The 23,446-nt window shown below is 45.9% G+C and overlaps 4 protein-coding genes across 4 annotated transcripts; all 4 read left to right on the top strand.

The window, feature by feature from the left end:
- The first annotated feature begins 484 nt into the window (after positions 1 to 484).
- Positions 485 to 8,904, top strand: LOC120649424 (RNA-binding protein 28-like). Its single transcript, XM_039926215.1, has 19 exons — positions 485 to 689; positions 771 to 831; positions 916 to 952; positions 1,600 to 1,730; positions 1,815 to 1,901; positions 1,989 to 2,079; positions 2,413 to 2,546; positions 3,300 to 3,439; positions 4,139 to 4,189; positions 4,277 to 4,359; positions 4,443 to 4,497; positions 4,577 to 4,688; positions 5,286 to 5,766; positions 5,876 to 6,089; positions 6,179 to 6,249; positions 7,191 to 7,359; positions 7,447 to 7,567; positions 7,901 to 8,295; positions 8,389 to 8,904. The coding sequence occupies exons 1-19, from the start codon at positions 552 to 554 to the stop codon at positions 8,590 to 8,592; spliced, it is 2,775 nt and encodes a 924-aa protein (XP_039782149.1). The 5' UTR covers positions 485 to 551; the 3' UTR covers positions 8,593 to 8,904.
- Positions 8,905 to 11,251: 2,347 nt separating this feature from the next.
- On the top strand, positions 11,252 to 14,818 carry LOC120649423. Its single transcript, XM_039926213.1, has 3 exons — positions 11,252 to 12,031; positions 12,747 to 13,035; positions 14,338 to 14,818. Exons 1-3 carry the CDS (start codon positions 11,402 to 11,404, stop codon positions 14,370 to 14,372), a joined length of 954 nt encoding a protein of 317 aa, XP_039782147.1. The 5' UTR covers positions 11,252 to 11,401; the 3' UTR covers positions 14,373 to 14,818.
- Positions 14,819 to 17,577: 2,759 nt separating this feature from the next.
- Positions 17,578 to 19,355, top strand: LOC120649422 (LEAF RUST 10 DISEASE-RESISTANCE LOCUS RECEPTOR-LIKE PROTEIN KINASE-like 1.5). The gene has a single exon (XM_039926212.1). The coding sequence runs from the start codon at positions 17,711 to 17,713 to the stop codon at positions 19,016 to 19,018; it is 1,308 nt and encodes a 435-aa protein (XP_039782146.1). The 5' UTR covers positions 17,578 to 17,710; the 3' UTR covers positions 19,019 to 19,355.
- A 137-nt stretch (positions 19,356 to 19,492) lies between these two features.
- On the top strand, positions 19,493 to 22,335 carry LOC120649421 (pentatricopeptide repeat-containing protein At1g08070, chloroplastic-like). Its single transcript, XM_039926211.1, has 2 exons — positions 19,493 to 21,476; positions 22,158 to 22,335. Exon 1 carries the CDS (start codon positions 19,575 to 19,577, stop codon positions 21,174 to 21,176), a length of 1,602 nt encoding a protein of 533 aa, XP_039782145.1. The 5' UTR covers positions 19,493 to 19,574; the 3' UTR covers positions 21,177 to 21,476; positions 22,158 to 22,335.
- The last annotated feature ends 1,111 nt before the right edge of the window (positions 22,336 to 23,446 follow it).

Here is a 23,446-nt window from a genome sequence, read left to right as displayed (position 1 = left end):
GAGCCTAATTAATTCATAATTTGCTACAGTGATGCTACAGTAACCATTCGCTAATTATGTATTAAGATACCTCATTAGATTCGTCTCGCAGTTTAGTCCCAGGGTTCTGCAGTTAATTTTATAATTAACATTTATTTAATACTTCTAAATACTAAAAAATCCCTGGGACTTTTTTGAAGACTCTGTTTCAAAACACCCCTGCGTCTTGCGAAAGAAGAAAGCAAACACTAATGCCACCTAGTACTTGGTTTTTAGTGGAGACATCGGAGAAGAGCACACGAAGGCAAAAAGCATCTTCGAACCTTGTGCCACGTCACCTTCCTCGCCCCCACGTCACGTCGTCAGCCCGGCACTCTTCAGCGGGCCGTCCGTCCGAAAGCCCAACATTTAAAAATTGGCCGAACCCAACAGCATCTACATAAAAGACCATAACAGCCCAGTTATCATCCTCAACTATAAACCCTAGCCCAACAAAACCTCCCGTCTGGCCGTCTCATCGTTGCAGCCGTGTGAAGCACCCCAGTTCCCTCGGTTCCCCCACGACGCCGGCGATGGGTAAGCGGAAGCAGCACGGCGGCGGCGGCGAACCCGCCGCGGAAGGCCACGCGGCCACCGGCGGCACTGGAGGAGGGCACAGCCACTCCACCGTGTTCGTCTCCAACCTGCCCTACACCTTCAAGTCCTCCGATGTAAGCGCGAGCTGCCGAGTGCTCAACTGCTACTTCCATTTACGGTCGTAGCTCGGAATTTAGCGTTTCGTTGTCTTGCAGCTCGAGGCGGTGTTTAGCGAGGTCGGCCCTGTGCGGCGCAGCTTCCTGGTTGCGGAGAAAGGTGAGCTGGAGAAATTCGGTTGCTGTTTAGTTGGGATTGGTATCGCGCCGGTTGGGCTTACGCGGCAATGCTTTTTTGTTGCAGGATCGGAGACGAGTCGAGGCTTTGGGTTCGTGCAATTGTAAGTTATTTCAGAAATCGCCTATGTTGGTATTACTTTCTGCTTGTATAGAGATGCAGTTTTGAGCAAATATTGTGAAGCTTCCGAGCCAATTGTTTCTGAATGTTAAACATAAGTTTGTCTATGTCAAAAGTTTCAAGTGGTTCAATCACCTGCAAATCCTTACTGCAACCTTTTACTAGAATTTAGAAGTGTCCACTTTTTCAGCAATTTAACATTGACTGGGCCAGATGATTAAATGATATAAACTTATCATATAGCTCAATGCCTATCCCAGTACTTGACTACTTGTAATGACTGTTCACGTTTAACTGTGCTGTTTCTAATAGCATCTGAATGTTAACATAAGTTCGTCTATGTCAGAGTCTCATGTGGTTCAAGAACCTGCAATTCCCTTTGCTGTCACACTTTTATTAGAATTTAGAACTTTTTATTTTTAGCAAATTTTCTGACCGTAGGGCATCATTCAACGTCCACTGGGCTAAAATGACCAAGTGATATAAACTTTTATATACCTCGATGCCTGTCCCAGTACTTGACTACTTATAATGATTTTTAACGTTCAACTGTGCTGATGCTAATAACATTTTTCTTGACAATGTTAAGAACTTGTTTGTTTTAAAGTAATCTGTTCCCCTTGGTACCAGCGCAACTGTTCAAGATGCTGAGCGAGCTATTCAACAAAAGAACGGATTTCCTGTCGCTGGTAGGAAAATCAGGGTTAAGCTAGCGATCAATCGTGCCCCACTGAAGGAACGCTTGCAAAAGAAGGAGAATAGTAAGGCTCTATTCCTTACAATTTGTTGATGCTGAAGTTCAATACTGTTGATCTGATGGTCTTGTGTTTTTCTCTTGCGAGCAGTGCAAGCAAAGGACTCTGATGCAATAGTTGAAGATAATGATACTTCTGCTGCAAAGCTTAATGAGAACTCCATTAAAGCAGATCCAGGTTTTAATGGGAAAAATATTTTTTGTTATGTATTTAGTCCATTTTTAATATTCCTCAGTACCAATGCAAGATGTTATGCTGTTTCAGAGAGACCACAGTTGTTGGCAAAGGATGCTATTGTATCAAAGGAAGCTTCCATTGGTGACACTGATAAAGTGAAAAGTTCTGAAAAGCAAAGGTGTGTGCTGGAACATTTTACTTGGAGAAGTCCTTGACTAAATCTAATTTACCATATTTTTTGTCAGAGCTGCTTACATCATCACTAACTCAATTCTCAGAATTTTCTTGTTGCCATCAAGCTACTTTATTTATCTGTACCTTTTTTTTTGTAAGCAGCAAATAGGAGATTATAACTATAGATGGATGATTGGTAGTATATAGCGTACTAATTATAATTTTGTGAAGGATATTCTTTTTTTTTGTTCTTTTTTTTTTGAAAAACATTGTTCGGTTTTTTTGTTTGTTTTTCCCTTTCGGATTGACTGGCAATTTTAATCTTGTTTTTATAAAGGGTTGCAAAAACGGTGATTTTTGGTGGTCTGCAAGACTTTGCCATGGCCAGCGAGGTTTTCCGTCAAGCTGGAGAGATTGGCCCGGTTGTGTCTGTAAACTATCCACTTCCCAAAGAGGAAATGGAACTCCATGGTATGCTATTTTCATCTTCATTGTTTTTGTTTTAGTTTAGTAATGTAAATTTTATTTTATGTGTTGTGATTTCCCGGTGGAAAATTTAATTCTGCAACAGTCATTGAGAGCTGTGATAGTTACCATTATTAGTTTCTTGTTGGCTTGAGTGATAATAACTATAACCTATCCTGGCAGTATCAAATGATGTATTTCTTATGTTTGTACATTGATAATATATATGTCACTGTTTTCTTTTGAGTTAGTTTCCAGCATCTTCTGAATTTTACATTTTCCAGTGGCTCTTTTGACCTAATTCTTATATGATTATAAATTGTTCATGACATCATGCCTATTTTCACCCAAGACCTGTTTGCATTGTCATAGCATGCGAGTATGGTGTATGTTTGGTATGTACATTGTTAACACAGATTTCTATGTATAGAAAGTATAATAGATTTCTGATAATTTATCACTTTTCATAGTTCTCATGCAGTCATTCCTTACTGGGGACAAACATTTTGAACTCTACTACTCGACAAAAGGGTTTCCTTGTTTCAAATTTCATAAAATATGTCTTTGCCTGTTGCTTTAATGTTTCGATGGGAATATGTTGAAACTCTTGCATTACATGACATTTTGCAGTCCTACTTTCCTTCTTGTTAGTTGTTACTTGACCAAGCATGTAATGTTATTAACTTATTCTTGCTTACTGCAGCTAGCATGTGTAGTAACATGCCTATAACCATAAAATATGACTGTGTTTCCCTGCAGGACTTGCTGGAGATGGATGCACATCAGATGCGGCAGCTGTACTCTTTTCAAGTGTCAAATCAGCTTGGGATTCTGTTGTTCGCCTGCATCGTAAGGAAGTCAAGGGAGCAGTTGTTTGGGCTCGTCAACTTGGTGGAGAGGTGACCTAATAGCTATCCATTATGTTTGTCTGCATATGCTGGTCTAAAATATCAAATTGGATTGATGATTCCATCAACTTATTCCTGCTCGCTAGTTTGCTTGTCTTAATCCTATTCTGCAACTAATATACTTGATTCCACATTTGCTTGTGTTTAGCTGCCGTCTGCATACTCTTTACTCACGACATAATAAAGAAAAATTTGAAGTGATGTAATGAACAATGGGTTTAGTTGTCTATGCCTCAATAAATCTTGTCAATACCTTATACAGTCATATATCACAGATCTTCACAATCTAAGTTTCCAATAAATTAGTCTGCTGGAGTTTTGCATGTGCTTTATTCATTTAAGTAGTCCTTTATTTTGCTTGGTAGAATATGATATGTTAGTGATTTAAGAAGTAGACGTTGGTTATTGTTTTATGTCATCAGTATAACGTAGGAGGTGAATGATACCAAAAGTAAAGTGTTTTGGATCAAAAGATAAAGTAGTTTTCTCTCTTCCTCCAAATAAGGAAGATGCTTCCAAAATATTGTATTCATGGCTGCAGATAACAAACATGCTAGTAAGACTTGGCATGAATTAAAGAAAAATCTAGCTTTTTTATTGATTTTGTTTTCTTTGGCTATCTGTAGAACTACCGCCACCCTTCCCTCATTTGCTTGCAAGTGCTTGAAACTTGCTTTCTTTCTATTTTAGGGTTCAAAGATCAGGAAATGGCGAGTGATTGTCAGGAACCTGCCATTCAAGGTGCTTGTTTAAGTTATCACTCTTCCAATCTAATATTTTTCTTTCTCTAGAGCAGATAAGCTAAATGTGTGTATATGAATGCTGCAGATTACAGAAAAGGAGATAATGGATATATTTAGTTCAGCAGGTTTTGTCTGGGATGTGTCTATTCCGCATAAGTCGGATGAGGGGTATGTTAATTCCCATTGAATCCTTTGTTTCTTAAGTGGACTAATAAAACCTGCAAGATATGATTACATTTACTCTTTAATAGGTTATCAAAAGGCTTTGCTTTTGTATCTTTCACACGGAAGCAGGATGCAGAAAATGTATGGTCAGTGCCCTATTCAGTAAGAGTACAAAAATGCATTTAAAATTCCTAATGCGCCATGATTTTTTCTGAATCAGGCTATAAAAAACATTAATGGAAAAGTTGTTGCAAAGAGACCTGTGGCTGTTGATTGGGCTGTTCCCAAAAAAGTATACACTGTTGCTGCGAAATCCGATGCCAAGGATAATGGTAAATACAAAGTTTCCTTTATCCTTCATTTTCATTCCTCAAGAGAGATAATGATGCTGCTTAAAACTTTAGTTGCTAGTTGGTCTGTAATTTAAACTTGTTCGGATGTCGTGTCTTTGCTTACATTCGCGAGGTCTGGGCCTGGGAGCCCCAGGTTTCCGACGATGGTTGGATTGCTAATGACGTCTGGACCTGAAGGCCAGATTCTGGTGCCTTGCATCTCCTTCTGACCATCCCGCCTTGTTTTGCCTTCTGCTCCCTCCTCTATCTCTCTATTTCCTGAACTTCATCTGTAAACTGTGGTATTTCTGTTCAAGTAATGGAAATGGGGACGAGGCCTCGATTCGAAAATGTCATTCGTGCGCAAAATTAAAGAGTTCTCTCATAGCTAAATGCAAGATTTTACCTGAATGATATGATAAAAGGCTTACCATGTGCCTTTGACATTTGTTTTTAAAAAACAAATTAGGCTGTTGCTTGTTGTGTAACAAAAATTCGATGTAGCACTCTTTATATCATCTCAATGTTATATTTGCTCTGTATTTTTCTTAGTTTACTATTTGGCAGCCGCATCTCATGAATATGTTGCATTTCCAGAGCTTGCCAATGTTCCTGACAGTGGCAGTGATGATGACACCTCTGAAGAGAACCTTGTTGGAGAAGATGATAGCTCTGAACTTGATCAGGAGGTTTCTAATCGTCCATCCGAGGATGATTTCAAAACTGAAGTAGATATTTCTAGAAGAGTTCTTGAAAATTTGATCAAGTCATCAGAGAAGTCTGAACCATCTGGCATTGATGGTTTGAATATTGATACTGACACTGAAACAGAAAATGACACATCAGAAAAGAAGAAACCTGATTCACCTATAGCTGGCAAGTTGGCTAAGTCGAAACGTGTAACAGATGCAAAAATCACTGATCCTGCTTCCAAACCTGAGAAAAAAGATACTGACCTGGATAGGACTATATTCATCAGCAACCTTCCTTTTGATATAAGTAACGAGGAGGTAACAATGCGCTTCTCAGTTTTTGGGAAGGTTGAGTCTTTCTTCCCGGTTCTTCATAAACTCACAAAGTATGTTTAACCGTCTTGTTTCATCCATCTTTATCTTAAGTCATATCAACCAGTGAACGTTCACTTAGCATTCTTGTTGACGCTAACAGTTTCTGTGCTGTCTATGCAGGAGACCTAGAGGTACTGGTTTCCTAAAGTTCTCTACAGCAGAGGCAGCTGATGCAGCAGTTTCAGCCGCCAATGCTGCTTCTGGCTTAGGAATATTTATGAAGAGCAGGGCACTTAATGTCATGAAAGCAATGGACAAGGATTCTGCTCACAAAAAGGCACTTGAGAAGGCGAAGACTGAGATTGAGGATAGACGGAATCTATACTTGGCCAAGGCAAGTTCTTCAGCACTTCATTTTGCACGTGAACTGTAGTGGGTCTCTTCCATTATTATGTTACTGAAAGTTTGGTTGACATCAAGCAGGAGGGTGAAATACTTGCTGGAACACCAGCTGCTGAAGGTGTGTCAGATGCTGACATGAATAAACGTAACTGGTCAGAGTTTATCCTTATTCTTCATCATTTCATGTTCTAGCTAGTATCGATATTGGCATTGCATTTATTTTTTCTGTTGACTATAGGACAGCAATTCGTCCGGCGATGTTATACGGTGCTGAATGTTGGCCTACAAAAAGGCGACATGTGCAGCAACTGAGTGTAGCAGAGATGCGGATGTTGCGGTGGTTTTGCGGGCACACAAGGAGGGATAGAGTCCGGAACGAAGTTATTCGGGATAGGGTCGGGGTGGCACCAATTGAGGAGAAACTTACTCAGCATCGGCTGAGATGGTTTGGACATGTCCAACGAAGGCCTCCTGAGGCGCCGGTGCGTAATGGGGTTCTTGAGCGGGTCGATAATGTAAAGAGGGGTAGAGGTAGACCTAAACTGACGTGGGATGAGTTGGTTAAGAGAGACCTTAAGGATTGGAATATCTCTAAAGAGATAGCTTTGGATAGGAGCGCTTGGAGACTAGCTATCAATGTGCCTGAACCTTGAACTTATTTCTTTCGGGTTTCATCTCTAGCCTACCCCAACTTGCTTGGGAAAAAGGCTATGTTGTTGTTGTTGTTGTAGTGTCTTCCATACCTATTGTTTCCATTTTTATGCAAGTTGGCAGAATCAGGTTACCAGGCCATTGGCCAATATGCTTTCACCGATTCTAGTTAACGATCTTCACATCTTTGTTTCCCTAAAAAAAATCCCTCAAAAATATTCACATCTTTGAATTCTATATTCATGCTTGGAAGGGAACTGCATTTCAATTTGTTACATACAAACTTTTATATTCATATTTGCAACTGCAGCTAACGACATCATTTGGGTTACATATTCTGTCAATGATAAGATTCTTTTCCTGATGTACTTGCTACCCTAGCTCATGGCAAACATTTAATCATTTATGATCTGATAGTATCTTATTTATTTGTCTGTTTTAGGTTGGCTAGAAGGAAAGCGGAGATGCTTCAGTCTCCAAAGTTTCACGTATCCAGAACAAGGCTTATCATCTACAATTTACCTAAGACTATGACCATTAATGATGTAAAGAAGCTTTGCAGAGAAGCAGTCATTTCTCGTGCCACCAGACAAAATCCTGTGATCCGAAAGGTTTCATGGAGTTATTTTTGTTTAGTTTCATCTCCACTTTTGCTATGTTCGTTTTGTGATGCTTATGCCAATGCATTTCTTGAACAGGTGAATATCCTGAAGAATGAAAAGAAAGGGGTACAGAAGCATTCCCGTGGTGTAGCCTTTGTTGATTTTCAAGAACACGAGCACGCACTTGTTGCTCTAAGAGTTCTAAACAACAACCCTGGTACTCTCTGTTCTACTGCACTCATATTGTGTCAGTTGTTCTGTCTCCCTGTTGCAATTGATTTTGTGTGTTGAGTAATCATTATATTGCTAGAGTCCTTAAGTTTATATAGGGTATACATCACACTGGGACCAGGGTTGCTATCGATACTTTTTACACTGGAGGAACAATGGCTCATCACCATGTCCGTCTTATCATACTATTACTACCTTTGGTCTTTTTTACAAACATATTGGCTGTTCGCTTCTATTTCTTATCTTGAGGCTGTCTGCTGCATTGTAGTAAACAGACTTAGTTCCAGTTATAATTTATCAGCGTTTCTGTTATCTGCAGAAACGTTTGGTGCAGAACGGCGTCCAATTGTGGAGTTTGCACTTGAGGATGTTGAAAAGGTTAGGCTTCAGAAGATTCGGAAGGAGCGGCAGCACAAGTCAGCAGCTGCAGAAGATCAGCAGAGTCCTTCAGGGGATCAACCTGCAAGCGATGGTCGTCATGCAGATAGCAGCAGGACATTCAGGAAAGGAAACAAGCGGAAGTCGCATGATAGACCATTGAAACCCTCCGATTCTGGTGAAGGGTCTGCCAAGGATCCTTCAGTTGCTGGAGATCGCAGTGCTGTGGATGTTATAAGAAAGGGAAGACCTGCAAAGAGATCAAGGAAGTCTAATGAGGGTACCATTTTGCCCAAACAAGATCGACAAGATGCAACCCCAAATGCTGCTAAGAAGGTAAGTTTTGTTTTTTTAAATATATATCCTGAAGATACTCATTAAGTTCTCCACTTTTATATGTTATAAATGGTTCTATTTCATTTTATGCAGCAAGCTGTGCCAAGTGAGCGTGAGCAATCAGTTGCTCCAAAGAAAAGGAAAAACATAAAAGACAGCCAGACAGAACAAAAGAGAGGAAAGGGTACAAAGAGGACAAAGAAAGAACCTACCAGGGAAGGAGGCGTCGATAAGTCTCTGGTTGAGCAGTATCGTTCCAAGTTCTTGCAACATGGCGTGAGCAAAACTAAAGGATAGTTGAGTGGGATTGCTGTTGAAGAATCAGCGTGTCAAAGGTTAATGTTTCTAATAGCACGGCTCCACAAACCTTTTCAGCCCCTTGCGGTTGTGGGTGCCAAAATTTTGGTTGTAACGTTGTGTTTGTCTCGTCGATCTGTACCTTGGATGATAGCGACTGATTGATCTTTGTTGAGGAATCTACTTATAGCCGTACGAGTCAGCCTTCCGTCGCTTACCCCTGGCGTTCATTGCTGGGATGCTCGATTCAGTAACTGAAATATGCTGTGATGTACTTCTGAAGGAAACTTTGCAGGAAATGAGTTGCGATAAGTGGGTGGATTCTTATTGCTTATGATGCAACCCATCCTTTCCGAGACTGATTGCCTGTTATGAAAGAAGCGCCATTGTTCTAGGGGGGGATTCTTCTCGCTTGAATGTGCGGCCTCAGCTGCGTGTTCCATGTGGCCATGTTTGCCACATCTGATCACTCTGCAAAAGGAGGTCTTTTTGTTCTCTTGCCTAACCCCTCTCTCACTCTGACGGTGATCCACAGGGACCAAAAGGGTAAACCAAAAATCGTGGTAGCTGTTGGATAGCAACGATTTTCTAACACCGCGTCTGCCTAGTCCAACTTCTTTGAAGTTCCTGCACCATTTTCGCCGTGGACCGCTTTCGACGCTACCAGATGGTTTGATGTGTTACGGAAACGATGAAGAGAAGTTGTTTAGCTAAGCATAAGTTCGCTGCTGAGAGAATATTCAGAACTTCATGATGCAGCATTGCGTTCGCGCAGCTGCCAGGTTTTAATCTGGAAGAAAATAAAATGTCGGAGCGTCACTACGCCGCGGTCTATCCTACCCCTACGCTGACGTGCTCGGAGCTATTTCTGCCCATGTTCAATTGTGTGTTCCTTTTTATTTCTTCTGCTTTCTTAAAGACTCCGAGGCAGCACTGACTCATCAGCGTGTGTCCTCAGTTCACGGTCACATCAGCGAGGGCTAAAAATACAGATAGCTTTTGTTGTTGCGCGACACCTCTTCAGGAGCAGGACGGAACAATGGTGCTTCATCGCTAAGTCTGCGGCGCGGCGAGGTCGGCGGACGCGCCGCGGTCTGCAGCCTATTCACGAGGCAAGAAACAAATCATGATTATGGTTACCTTCAAAAAGAAACAAATCAAAAGAGAGAGAGAAAAAAAAGGAAAGAAACAAGCCGGCTTGACACCGCCGTGGCACCGCGTGACTGTTGAGTGCACGCACGCTGGATCCGACGAAGACCCGAGCAGGATGCGGGCATGCGTCGGGCCATGTTCCGGCCGGCGGCCAGGGCGTCACCGCGTCGAGTAACCCGTACACAGAAGTAGATGTAGATCCCGCCCAGCAGGCTACAGGTCAAAGTCAAACCAAACATGGGCAGGCGCCGCACCAGAGGATTGACGCGGCTCACGTGCCCGCGCCCCGTGCGGCGCCCGTGATCCCGTTCCCATTCCCACCCATTCCATTCCCCCCTCCTCCCCGTACTCCACGACGAGCCAACGACAAGGACAGCTACCATGTGACGCGGAAGAAAACGCGCCCAAGAAACTGACGTGAAACCGAAAGAAAAAACCTGCCGGGAACAGGGTTAAATTTTTCGGTCGAATTTCGCCGAAATTCGGTGTTTTTTTTCGTTTTCGCTAGTTACCGGGAAGAGAAATTTCGGTATTTTTCGCCATTTTTCGTTTTCAAATTTAAAAATTCAAAAATATTTATAAAAAATTCGAAAAAAATATGATAAAAAACTAGGTGTTCTTCTGAGCAAATAGGACTAGAACACACTCAAATCTAAAATCATTTGCTAGGCTAAAATTACATTTTAGTTGAAAAACAAGGTTATTTGTAGTCTAATGAGGTAGAATTTATAGTTTTTTAGTATCCGATGCAGCTTGGCATTTCTCCAGACCCCTCCTCGCTCTATACAAATTACATTTTAGGAATTCTCTATACAAATTGAATCAAACAAAAAATTCAAACACTGTCACATGAATTGATAACCAATTCAAATCATGTTTGTCCTGGATTTAAAACAACTTTCAATTGGATCAACTAATGTCCCTAAAAATTTATAGGAATATCCGCCATAACAAGAATAATAAAACTCCAGTTGAGGCCTAAGAGAGAAAATGAAAGTTGTCACATGAAATGACAAGACTTTTAATTGGTAGTTTTTGAAATAATTAAATAACTTTCAAACCATTGCTCAAATGAAAAAGTTCCTGAAACAAAAGTTGTAGATCTCGAAAAACTGAACAAAGTTGGTATTCAAAAGTTTTTCATTTGACCTCGGGAACAGTACGAAAATCACAACGGACATTATTTTCCGGTCGAAATCACCGAAATTTCGGTCGGAATTCACCGAAATTTCGTTTTTTGAATTTGAATTCTCTTTCCGTTCGGAATTAGCGAAATTCGGCGAAATTTCGGCCGAAATTTCGTTTCCGGCAAACGACGGGATTCGGAAAAAAACGAAAAGGTAAACCCTGGCCGGGAATGGGCAGCAGCTCGGACAACCGCGCGGTAAACGAAATCCCGCCCGCCCACCCCCATTTCCGCGAACCGCCAGCTCGGCTCCCGACGGGCCCCCGCCGCCGCCCTGCCGCCGAACGGGTCAAAAACCCCCGCCCCCTCCCCGGGCTCCACACGCAGCGACGCCTCCCTCCCGCGTCTTCATTAACGCCGCCCCAAATCAACAAGCCAACCCATCCCCCCTCCCTCCTCGTCACCGGCCACACCAACCTCCTCCCTCCCCTCGCAGGCTCGCTCACACCTCCCTCCGCATCCAGGTTCTCGATGGAGCTGTTCTCGCGGGCCAAGGTGGTGCGGCTCAAGAGCCACCACGACAAGTTCCTGTACGCGGACGAGGACGAGGTGCGCGTCACGCAGGACCGGAACGGCGCGTCCCCGAACGCGCGGTGGAGCGTCGAGGCCGTGCCCAACGTCCCCGGCGTCGTCCGCCTCCGGAGCCGCTACGGCCGCTACCTCACCGCCTCCAACGAGCCCTTCCTGCTCGGCATGACGGGGCGCAAGGTGCTGCAGACGGCGCCCGCGCGCCCGGACTCGTCGGTGGAGTGGGAGCCCGTGCGGGACGGCTTCCAGACGCGCCTCAAGACGCGCTACGGCCACTTCCTCCGCGCCAACGGGGGGCTCCCGCCCTGGCGGAACTCCGTCACCCACGACGTCCCGCACCGCACCGCCACGCAGGACTGGGTGCTCTGGGACGTCGAGGTCGTGCAGGTGGTCACGCCGGGGCCCGAGCGCGCGGAATCCGCGCCAGTCAAGATGCCGGACTCGCCGCCCGCGCCGGAGCTCAGAGACCCGCCGCCGGCGCCGCACCACCGGCCGTCCAAGTCCTACGCCGCGCCCCCGCCCACGCTGGAGCCTGATGCCCCGCCCCCGGGGCCAAGGCTCTCCAAGCTCGAGGTCAGTGACCAGATTGCTCTTGCGTTGATTAAATTGCCATGTGCTGCGCCTGACGCTAGCATTGGTTGTGATGCCGTCTTGACAAAGGAATTGACTTCGGCATCGTCCCGCTTGCTTGGTCTCATTAGGCGTAGTACTAGTAGCTCGGCTGTTCCGATTGGCATACTGAAATGCATTGGGGATTTTCTGGAACTTCATAGTTGTGGTGATTCTGAAATGCTAATCGTGCTGAGGGGAGAATGCTCTTCTCACAAGACACAGCGAATAGCTATGAATCTATGGATTTCGCACTGCTGATCTCGATTTGTTTTGTTTGTCCAAGTGACAATGCTGCCACACTGTAAAAATTCGTTTCTTATTTGAGAATTTTGCCTAAAACTTTGTAGGATTGAACTAACTTTATATATCTTCTGTAGGCTAGATTCTCCAAATTGTTGCTGAGACTGCAAGCAATGTGCATCTAGAGCCATTTATCCAACCTGTTTTTAGTGAATCACAATTGCAATCCTACCTGCATCATACATATAACCATGGTGGTGCATAGCTGCTTATTAAATTCACTTTGGTTAGCCTATAGTCCTGTACAGTTGGCATGAACTGCATAACATTACAAGTGGTCTTTAAATTCTCAATTTCTTTCTTCTATGCCATGTTACTTCTCAGTGTTTAGTTGGTTCAGAATAATATTTGACATTGAATTTTCTCATATTTCCAGTCCTCCGATTCTTTCTCCGCCCCATTGCACAAGGTGGAGGGGCGTGCTATCCATTACCACATCGCAGATGATCTGGGCAATGTGGACGATGGCACTGAGGGACACTCGTTTACATTTAATGGCAGCAACTTGAAGGAGCTCGCCCAGAAGCTGCAGGAGGAGACGGGTATGGATGACATCATCATATGCACACGCAGCCCTATCAATGGGAAGCTCACTCCTCTCCGTTTGCAATTGCCACCGAACAATGCAGCGATGCATATTGTGCTCGTCCAGGAATCCTCAAAAGGTGAGATCACCACTCCTTGTTTTCACCATTTCGGTCTATTTCTTTTACAAATTGCTCTGGCATTGAGAACTGAAGATAGTTGCTATCATTTTGGTCTTATGGAGCCTGACTTCCATTTGGCTAGTTGTAGAAGCACGATAACCTGTATTGGTTTTTAGATGGAATCTGCAGCCAGGGGGCAGGGGCCATTGGCCCCCTGTTCTCTCTCTGTTTTTTTTTAAATCAACAACCACCCCCTGTTCCCATCTTATTCCTGCATTCCTAACTGCTAAGCAGTTAAACAATCAGATATTTTCAAGTTGTGCAGGCCTTAAAAAATAACTACTATCTTTAGCAATCAACCACACCAGTCATCATATCTGTGCTATCCTATCTGCCCAATGCTTCCATGATGGCAATCATTACTTCAAGGAGTTCGGTGCTGAGAGTGAATATCCACAACTAAATTTACAATGCAGTGGCATCTTCTTTAATGAATTTGTAATTTTGTTTGAAAGGTCCCTATGCTAAATGTTGTTCATTCTTTCTTTCTTCTATAAGTCAATCCAGCATAAAAAGAAAGTGCTAAGCAAGGTAGTGTTTCGGTCTAGTTTCACTAGACATCATTCACCATGGCTCAACCTATTAAAATGTTATCAGCATCAATTTACTATAGCAGCTGTGGAATCCTTCTATATATATGGTCGACTGGTCATATGCTTGACACTGACCTTATTTATCAAAAACGGAAAGAGCGAGAAATAAACCAGGGAATGTGTGAGATTCCATTATCATGGGTTGCACGCTGTTACTTAGACTGACCACAAATTATTTATGTTAAATGACGTGGAGTCCAGCAGACACCTTCCTTCCAATTAATGTACAAGAAAGTGAAGATGATTTGTTTCATTTAAACAAAAGATGGTATTATTCTGTATTCTGTCAGTGACAAACAAATATAGTGTCTGAAGACAATGCACTGAGCATGAGCATTATCAGTTCAGTCATGATATGCTCATGTCTCATCGGTTTGTGATGCATCGTGAACAGTTAGTAGTAACTATCCCGTGACCTGCATGGCAGACCCTGTGCTGAATCTTCACTAAATCGTAACAACCCAACTCATGCAGATGTCTAGTTATAATACTGTAACCAGATTATTACTTAGAGATGTGATTTGAACTGTTTGCCATTAGCGGGTTCCTCTTCGGTTCAACGTACAGTTGCCTGTTAGAATCATCGACCAGATTGTTATCTGCTACTGATCCTGTTCTTGCTACAACTCGCCAACTGACCATTCTTCTTTTCTGCTGTAAATTTCAGTGGTGAAGACATTCCCATGGCCATATGGTTCGTAGATCACAAATCTTTCGGTGAGGACGGCGCCCTGAGTTTTGATGGATCGCGCGTCTCGCCCGACGCCCGTTGCATTCATCAGTCGATCCACCCATGCTAGTTCTGCAGTTACAATGGGTACCACGAGCAACTACTGCTGACCTTGTGCCTCCATCAGTGGTCTCATTGCTGCACATGTACAAAGCGCTATATGTCTGATTAATTTATAGACGGGAGTTTGACCCTGAACCGTGTATGGTGGATTGTATGAGTTGTTGGAGGGAATTTCTAATCGCTGCAGACTCAGCACCAGCCGGCTCACTCCTCCCCAAGTTGGATTGGATCCTGCCAGTATATACAATTCTTGAATCAATATGTGTTTTGAACCATCTGTCGTTGACTTTTGGGGCGAGAAAAATTGTAATTTTATTTTGTTTGCGACTCGTATCATCATAGTGATTAGTGAGTATCGATAGAGCATGTATAGATATATATAGATATAAGTAAATTAGGATAATGCTGCAAGCCTGCAGCCATGAATGAATGAGCCGCTGAAATACGTCACGGCGCGGGAGGACGAGCATTTCGGATCATGCTTTCAGCATGCTGCGTATCGGGGTCGGACGCATCCATTCATCCGATGAGGATTGAGGAATGGGATGCAGCAGGCAGCTTTGTGACGATGGATACGCAGACGGTTCTGCTTCCGCGCCAATTCTTTCTACTATTCTAGGCATGATTCTTTCTACTATTCTAGGCATGATTCTTTCTAACGCATGACATGAATTCCGAACTCCTGATTCCTGAATACTACCAAACTCGTGGCCTACTCGAATTTGCTCCCAGCAATTGCAGATTCTGTCGCACAACACTCCAAGCTCCAGATGGAATCGGCCTCGTTCCTGCACAGGACACTCGATCCTGCTCGCTGCTTTGCGACCGGGACGGATAACCGAAGGCGCGTCGTCGCAAAGTGTGTGCCGCCTTTGCTTTCCGTTCTCTTCTCTGTTTCCCATCCCTCCTCTCCTTTCGCCGTGTCGCGCGTCAAAAGACTAGCACGCCTGCTGGATTAGCAGCTGCGAGCTGCAGAAACAGTTGCAAGGCACGCCGTGGTGTTTACAGCGGCAGCGGCGGCGGCTGCTGCGGCTTTGGTCGATCGGACGTCTCCGTCTCGGTCTCTCCCCTCGCCAGATCGCCAGTGGCGTGAGCATCAGATGGAAATATTCTCTTCCTATAGAAGAGAAAAAATGGAAATAAAGGAACATTACAATCGGAAAGAGAGAAAGAGAAGTAGTAATTAGCAAAGGAGCATTAAAATAGGAAAGAGAAAACAGTAGCTTGCGCGCCGGACCTGGGCATGGGGAGGCCGCGGCCGGTCAACGCAACATGCCACCCGAGCAGGAGTCCCGGTCAAAGAAAGCTTCGGCACGGAACGCCATGAATGAACCTTCCACGGGGCCGGCCTGTCCTGTCCGGTGCGTGCCATACTGCCATCGACACGATCCTTTCCTGATCTCCTCCTTCCATTCCATCTAGTCTCCTATTTATTCCTGCTGTATCGCTAGGTAAACCATTACGATTACTTGACCATCACAAACGGCCAATCACCCACTAATAATCCGCGTCGGAGATAATTAGCTACAAAGTTGGCCGTGGCATCTCGTCAAGCGAGTCGCTGTTCAGAATCATGGCCCCGGGGGCGCCGTCGGCGGCAAAGCCGGCCGGTCACGTCACGCCCGCCCGCCCGCCCTTGGCTGTGGGCCGGCATGCCGTATTGCGCTGTCCACTACGTCGCCGAGTTAGAGCTAAAGGAGTTGACCCTAAGTACTCCTACCCCACTAATCCATCTGCTATCGCGCTTTTCTGTTAAACGTCCACGTTAGCGGCTCTCCTACCTCTCGCCCAACTAGTGACATAAATGGGGAGCAATTTCCTTGCCGGACGTGAAAAATACGGGCTATTCGCCACAATTACGGAACCAGTATGCTTTTCGTTTTAAGAATGCAGGACTTACTTCTAGTTTTTTTTTGCTGAATTTGAAGTGTTTCACGGGAAACTCGAGATTACAAAAGTGATCAATGATCTCTTGAAACATAGACTATTGATGTATAGGACTTATTTGATAAATGCTTTTCGTTTAACAATTTATGGAACTGCATATTGATGTAGTTTGGTTTTACCCTTTGTGTAATGCGGTGGTGTCAGATAATGGTCAGCGCTGCATAGGGCGCAGCGCGAGGTGGTGCGTCGTGACGAAGGATGGTGATACAATGGTGCTGTTGTCGGGAAGCGGAGTCAGTGTCGATGTGGAGAACACCATGGTGTGCAGACGGATGTTGGAGGTGATTTGTTTTGGCTTTGCATGTGAGCGTCGGTTGCGCGGTGGCGGCATAGGGTAGCCAGCATTGTATAGGACGGTTTTTGTTGAGGTGGTTTTGGTTTGACGTTGTCTGGATGGGTGTTGTAGTGGCGGTAACGTGATGAGGTATTTTAGTTTGACAATATAGGGAGGAGAATGGGGCGATCGATATACTAGCGATAAAAGGTGAACGCGTGTTGAAGCGGTTTACTGTAATATTTTCTGATTTGGATATACGGCGTGGCATCACTATGCCGTTGGATCTTGGTTGATCGTAGAATTACATGTTATAATACACAGAAAGCAATTGCATACTTAAAATTTCTTGTGAAGTACCGCGCTTTTGCTCATGTCTGATATCTGTTCTCCATCTCAACTATAAGAATTAAACACAATCTCTCCGTAAACTCAAACCTAGACCCTGTTTAGTTGCATCCAAAATTCCAAAACTTTACAAGATTCTCCGTCACATCAAATTTTTCAACGCATGTATGAAGTATTAAATCTACACGAAATAAAAAACTAATTGCATAGTTTGCTTGTAAATTACGAGACGAATCTAATGAGCCTAATTAATCTATGACGGGACAATAATTACCAAATACAAACGAAAGTACTACAGTGTTTTTTACACCCTAAAATTTTTGCAACTAAACACGGCGCTAGTAGACTCAAACATCTCAGTCAATGCCCAATGAAGCCATCCCATCTGTCCGAATTCAAGCGATGACACACCACTTCTTCGGAAAATCCATCCGGTTCCCAGCAATTTATGTGTTTCTGGCATGCCAAACAAGGATAGCCTGAACTGAAAGCGGAGGGTCCCTCACGGTCACGCTCGCCGGGCCCGCCGCCGGTCACGCTGAGTGTAGTGGTGGAGTGGTAGCCTTGCGCTTGCGCGGCCGCGTCTTGGCATCTTCCTCCTCTCTTTCCCCCCTCGGCTGGCTCCTCGCTCCCGCATCTCGCCTCGCCGTGCGGGCCTGGATCGCACGCGACCTCCAAATGCGACCGCATCTCCTCCGACGCCTCCTCCTCCTCGCCGCCGCCGCGCTGCCGCCACCGGCCGATTGCCGCCAGGGCGGCCACCACGCGGCCCCTCCGCCGCCGAAACACCACGACAAGAGCGGCGCGCTCACCGTCGCGCTCGCCGTCGCCGCGTCGCTCCTCGCGCTGGTCCTTCTCTACCTCTGCGCGGCCATCGCCGTCCGCCGCTTCCGCTCCCGCGGCGCGGTGGGGCGGGGACCGGCCTCCTCCTCCTCATCCTCCTCTGCGGCGTCCCGCGCCGCGGCGTTTCTTCGCCGGAACGGGCTCCAGCATCACCGCCCGGCCTTCACCTACGAGCAGCTCCGCGCCGCCACCGCGGGCTTCGACGCGGGCCGCAAGCTCGGCGACGGCGGGTTCGGGACGGTGTTCCTCGCGTACCTCCCGCCCGCCGGCCGCCCCGCCGCCGTCAAGCGCCTCCACGTTCCGCCATCCCCGTCGCCGTCCTTCCCTTCCGCCGCCGCCACCATCACCAAGTCTTTCTGCAACGAGGTGCTCATCCTCTCTGCGCTCCGCCACCCGCACCTCGTCCGCCTCCACGGCTTCTGCGCCGACCCCCGCGCGCTCCTCCTCGTCTACGACTTCGTCCCCAACGGCACGCTCTCGCACCACCTCCACCGCCGGGTCGGCGGCGGTGCGCCGCCGCCCCCGCCGCTCCCCTGGCGGACCCGCCTCGCCATGGCGGCCCAGATCGCGTCGGCGCTCGAGTACCTCCACTTCGGCGTCAAGCCCGCCGTTGTGCACCGCGACGTCACCTCGTCCAACATCTTCGTGGAGGCCGACATGCGCGCCCGCCTCGGCGACTTCGGCCTCTCGCGGCTCCTCGCGCCGCCGGACGCGTGCTCCACCGGCGCCGCCCGCGAGCTCGTGTGCTGCACCGCGCCGCAGGGGACGCCGGGGTACCTGGACCCGGACTACCACCGCTCCTTCCAGCTCACCGAGAAGAGCGACGTGTACAGCTTGGGCGTGGTGGTGTTGGAGCTCGTCACGGGGCTGAGGCCCGTGGACGTGGGCAGGGAGCGGCGGGACGTGACGCTGGCGGACTGGGTGGTGGCCAAGATCCAGGTCGGCGAGCTCAGGGAGGTCGTCGACCCGCCGGTGCTCGGCGAGGGCCCCGGCGTGATGGCGAGCGTCGAGGCCGTGGCGGAGCTGGCGTTCCGGTGCGTGGCGCCGGACAAGGATGACCGGCCCGACGCCCGGGAGGTGCTGGCCGAGCTCAGGAGGATTCAGACGATGCTCCCCGAGCTTCCCGGGGGCAAGGGTTCCTGAATCGGATCGCGCAAGACGCCATGTGCATCAGAATTGAGCTAGCTCCTGCTCGAACTCAGGATCCAACACCTCTCATTGTCCATGACCGCGACTCCTATCCTAATCCTGTGCTGACATCTTGACTAGGAAATAGCAGCACACCCTGAATGTTTGCTGCTTTGTACTGGCATTTGTCAGAGCCAAGTGCCTCGTGGTTGACTACCGGAACTCACCAAGAACTACAAGAATTAGCATCAGGTCATGTGTAGTCTAGTTTTGTTGGTATGTACAAGTTCAACAAATAGTAACAGCCCCCAAATGTATTTATCCAGATTCCAATCTCGTTGGTTCTTGCCAATTTTGCATTCAGCTGCCATGCGTCCTCACCGAATGATCATCCTCGCACGCTGCCCAAGTGCTCGCACGCGAGTACGGTCACGTCCAAGGCCCACCTGTCATCGTAGCAGCATACGTTGCCCAGCTGGGTGTGTGGGGAACCCTGAATTTGATTCATGATTTAATTCGTCTGTCTGAACCTCTAACCTGCAGGCTCGGGCCGCAGGAGCCGGCATCGCCCATGCACCCGCTCAAGCTCTCCTCCACCGCGCTCCTCCGCCTCATCAAGTCACTCTCGCCGGCGGCGGGGCCGAGGGCCCACCTCACGGCCTCGGCGATCCACTGCCTCCTCTTCAAGGAAGGGCTCCTCCACGCTGGGGCGCACCTCCCCACGGCGCTGCTCTCCTCGTATGCTGCGCTCGGCAGGCCGTGGCAAGCACGGGATCTGTTCGACGAAATGCCCGAGCGGAGCCTCGTCGCCCGCACCGCCATGGCGCGGGCGCACGCGGCGGCCGGGCAGGCGGCCCTGGCGCTTGCCGTGTTTCGGGACATGCTCACGGACAGCCTGCTCCCCGACAACGTGGCACTGGCGGTCGCACTCGCAGCGTGCCACGGGGTGGGCTCGTCCTCCGTGGCAGCCCGGAAGCCTGGGAAGATGGTTCATGCTCTCATCGTGACAAGCGGCATTGTGCCGGATGTGTTCGTCTCCACAGAATTGATCAGGGTCTACGGGGAGTGCGGCGAGCTGTCTGTTTCGCAGAGGGTGTTCGATGACATGCCCGTGAGGAGTACTGTTTCGTGGAACGCCATGGTGCATCAGTATGTCAGGCATAGTAATGTTGGCGCTGCATACGAGCTGTTTCTTGCAATGCCAAGGAGGGATGTGGTGTCATGGAATACAATGATTGCCGGGTATTGCCTCATTGGCCAATGTAGGGAGGCACTAGAATTGTTTCGTCAGATGATATTGCCATCTTCACGTCCGGTGCATCCAAATGGACCTACAATGAGCACTGTCCTTGCTGCTTGCGCCGGTGCAGGCTGTTTGGAGACTGGGATTTGGGTCCATGCCTACATTGACAGGAACCGAATGAATTATGACGGCTCATTGGACCGGTCCTTGATAGACATGTACGCCAAATGTGGAAGCATTGAAAAGGCTCTTCAGGTGTTTGAGAAAGCACCAGGGAAGAGGGACTTGTACTCATGGACAACAGTGATTTGTGGGTTGGCAATGCATGGTAGGGCTGCTGATGCTTTACGCATGTTTGAAATGATGCAAGATAATGGTATTCACCCTGACGACGTTACTCTTGTTGGGGTACTAAATGCATGTGCGCATGGCGGACTCGTAGACAAAGGTCTTCGCCACTTCTACTCCATGGAGGAGAGTTATGCAATCGTGCCCAAAATTGAACACTACGGGTGTATCATTGATCTTCTTGGTCGGGTTGGGAGATTGCAAGAAGCATACAGCATGATCAGGACCATGCCGATGAAACCTAATGCGGTAATCTGTGGTGCATTCTTGAATGCATGCAAAGTTCACAGCAACGTGGAACTTGGTGAGATCGCAGCAGCTGAAGTCAGCAGGTTGGATCCAAATGACCCCTGGGCAAGGGTGATGCTGTCCAGCATGTATGCAAAAGCACAGGACTGGAACAGTCTAGCCAGGGAGAGGAAGGAGATGAATAGCCTGCAGATGAAGAAAACACCAGGGTGCAGCTCAATTGAGCTTGACGGGGAGGTGCATGAGTTTGTCGCTGGTGGTTTTCAGCATTCCCTGCTTGGTGAAATTTGCACTATACTAGAGAATATTGAAGCACAAACACATGCAGCCTAAAGAGACGTGGATGCCTCATCTTCTGAGGTTTCTGGTTCTGCCAATGATGCTAGCATTTCGTTGCAAGTTTCTTGGCCTCCACAAGTAGTTAACTGACCTCAGCGTTTTCCATTAGCCTGTGAATGTTACGAGGGAATAATTTTGAGCTTGGTCGTATTGCGAAGAATTGAAGGAGGTTAAAATCTTAGGGGCCAGAGTAAATGATTAGGTGCTGACAAAAATCTGTTTTGATTGTTCATACTGTAAGTTGAACTAGCTATTGAAACTAGTGGAAGCATAGCACCGGCTAGTGGACCGAAGGTACATGGGAAAAAATAGACCGCATTACTGTTTTGTCTTGATTGTTCACTAACCCTGTTTCAACCATGCATGTAGGTAATTATGCAGGATTTCTAAGTTAAAAAACTATAGTATATTTGATATTTCTCAGTTTATAAGCAAGCTGATATTTATCCTCCTATATTCGTACATGAGAGGCTTTGAACCTTCTGGCATATGTACATAGTTGTTTTTATGACCTGGATAGTAATGTAATTATTTTGAAGCAAATGAAATTGTTAATTGATTAGTCCACTTGCAGTTGTCTTATTGAATGTTTGAATGGTTTCTTTGATCAATTTCAAATGAAAATACTATACATTTCAGTAGGATCCTGTGATCCTGCTTGACACACTTTATACAATCCACTATTAAGTTTGAGTATTTGACATAACTTCGATTTGTTAAAAATTTGAGACTATTATGTCTTTATTGTTGCTTGGTGGATAGCATGTAACTGTATTAATATTCTTTTCCTTCAGTTTTTTTTTAATTCAGATCACTTGTTGCTCTCTCTCTCTCCAAGTTGTTTTTGCACAATATATGGCATATCTTTGTGTTTTAGTTGTTTTATTATATGATATTATGATATGTTCTCAACAATAGGTATCATTGTGTTCCTTTTGAGTCACATTGTAACCCTTTTCCTTTTTGTGTGTGCAGGATGCTACTGGACATTTAGCACATCCTTTTCAACTGTGTTTATGTACCAAAGTTAGGATTTCAATTTTGTATCACATTTTGGGTTCAAACCAAAAATACTTTATAGATCTGACATTTATTTATCCTGATTGAATGGCGGTGTATTTTTCCTTAATAAAATTTGATAGATTTTGACACATGTAGCTTAATAATATACATGCCATCAGTAACTAATTATGTTTAATCTGAGATATCTAAACTGCAGCTTTTGAGCTTAGCTTGTTTCCCTTGATTTAGACCTGGCTCTTCCAGTGGTTTTATGGAAAAATAATCTCATCTTAGGTTAGTTTATAATAATGCTTGACAATTTGGATATGCTACTACTATCTTATTGCGAATATGTAGGAGTGGCGTATGCTAGCTGAATTTAAATGGGTGGCGTATCGGAAACTGGCAAGTGCTCTCAAGAGCCTGTGCATGGTTTGCTCCTTCATCCAATGTGTACTTTTAATATGTACTGTCCAGATGATTTTCAGTATATAGACTGCAGGCAGCTATGGTTGATAGGTTTAAATTAATTCCCTGTTTTGGTGGGCTAGATGTGAATTTTAGATTATCTTATCTGTACATTTCATTTGCAGTCATGGTTGATAGGTTCATTGCCAGTCATGGTTGATAGGTTCATTGCCAGTCTTAGTGGGCTACAGGTGAATATCAGATGAGAACAAATTTATTCTCCCCATCACTTAATAGAGCATCATCACCTTAAATTATAATACCCCATCACTTAAGGAGGATCTGGTATTTCTTCTCTTACTCCCGTTTGCAGTTCTATGCAAGAATTCAGTGTTGTTATCCCTCCATAGACTCCATAAAAATCGTGGAAGTGGATCAGTGAGTTAAACAGATTAGTGTGTTTATGCACACCACCCCTTGTTTTTCTCCCTTCGTATTCGAAAAGGATGTCGTTTTGGACAGCAACACGGTCTTCAAAATACAACTTTGCTTTCTTGTTTCTATAAAAATATTTATTAAAAAGTGATATATGTATATTTTTATAAAAGTATTTTCAAAACTAATCTATTCATATAATTTTCACATTTTCAAACTCAACAACTTGAGAGTTATTCATGATTTTATATTTTCAGGATTGACTCAAATTGTCCTAAACGACTTCCTTTACGAGTACGAGGAAGTATCTAATAGTAAACAACGGTGCGAATGAACTCGGGGTAGCTAGGATTAGTCCGATCTAAATGCAAGAACACGATGAACACTGTCGGGTGCCACAATTAGGGACACCCTAATCG

The sequence above is a fragment of the Panicum virgatum genome, chromosome 9K, assembly GCF_016808335.1.
Source record: "Panicum virgatum strain AP13 chromosome 9K, P.virgatum_v5, whole genome shotgun sequence".
NCBI classification, from domain to species: Eukaryota; Viridiplantae; Streptophyta; class Magnoliopsida; order Poales; family Poaceae; genus Panicum; species Panicum virgatum.
The sequence above is the reverse complement of the archived record's forward strand: the minus strand, read 5'-3'. Positions and strand labels throughout refer to the sequence as shown.

Coding starts and splice junctions, on each gene's coding strand:
- LOC120649422 (XM_039926212.1), top strand. CDS start 17,711: ATGCGACCGCATCTCCTCCGACGCCTCCTCCTCCTCGCCGCCGCCGCG.
- LOC120649424 (XM_039926215.1), top strand. CDS start 552: ATGGGTAAGCGGAAGCAGCACGGCGGCGGCGGCGAACCCGCCGCGGAA. Junction 953..1,599: donor GGCTTTGGGTTCGTGCAATT/GTAAGTTATTTC, acceptor CCTTGGTACCAG/CGCAACTGTTCAAGATGCTG. Junction 4,190..4,276: donor TCAGGAACCTGCCATTCAAG/GTGCTTGTTTAA, acceptor TGAATGCTGCAG/ATTACAGAAAAGGAGATAAT.
- LOC120649423 (XM_039926213.1), top strand. CDS start 11,402: ATGGAGCTGTTCTCGCGGGCCAAGGTGGTGCGGCTCAAGAGCCACCAC. Junction 12,032..12,746: donor CAAGGCTCTCCAAGCTCGAG/GTCAGTGACCAG, acceptor TCATATTTCCAG/TCCTCCGATTCTTTCTCCGC. Junction 13,036..14,337: donor CGTCCAGGAATCCTCAAAAG/GTGAGATCACCA, acceptor TGTAAATTTCAG/TGGTGAAGACATTCCCATGG.
- LOC120649421 (XM_039926211.1), top strand. CDS start 19,575: ATGCACCCGCTCAAGCTCTCCTCCACCGCGCTCCTCCGCCTCATCAAG.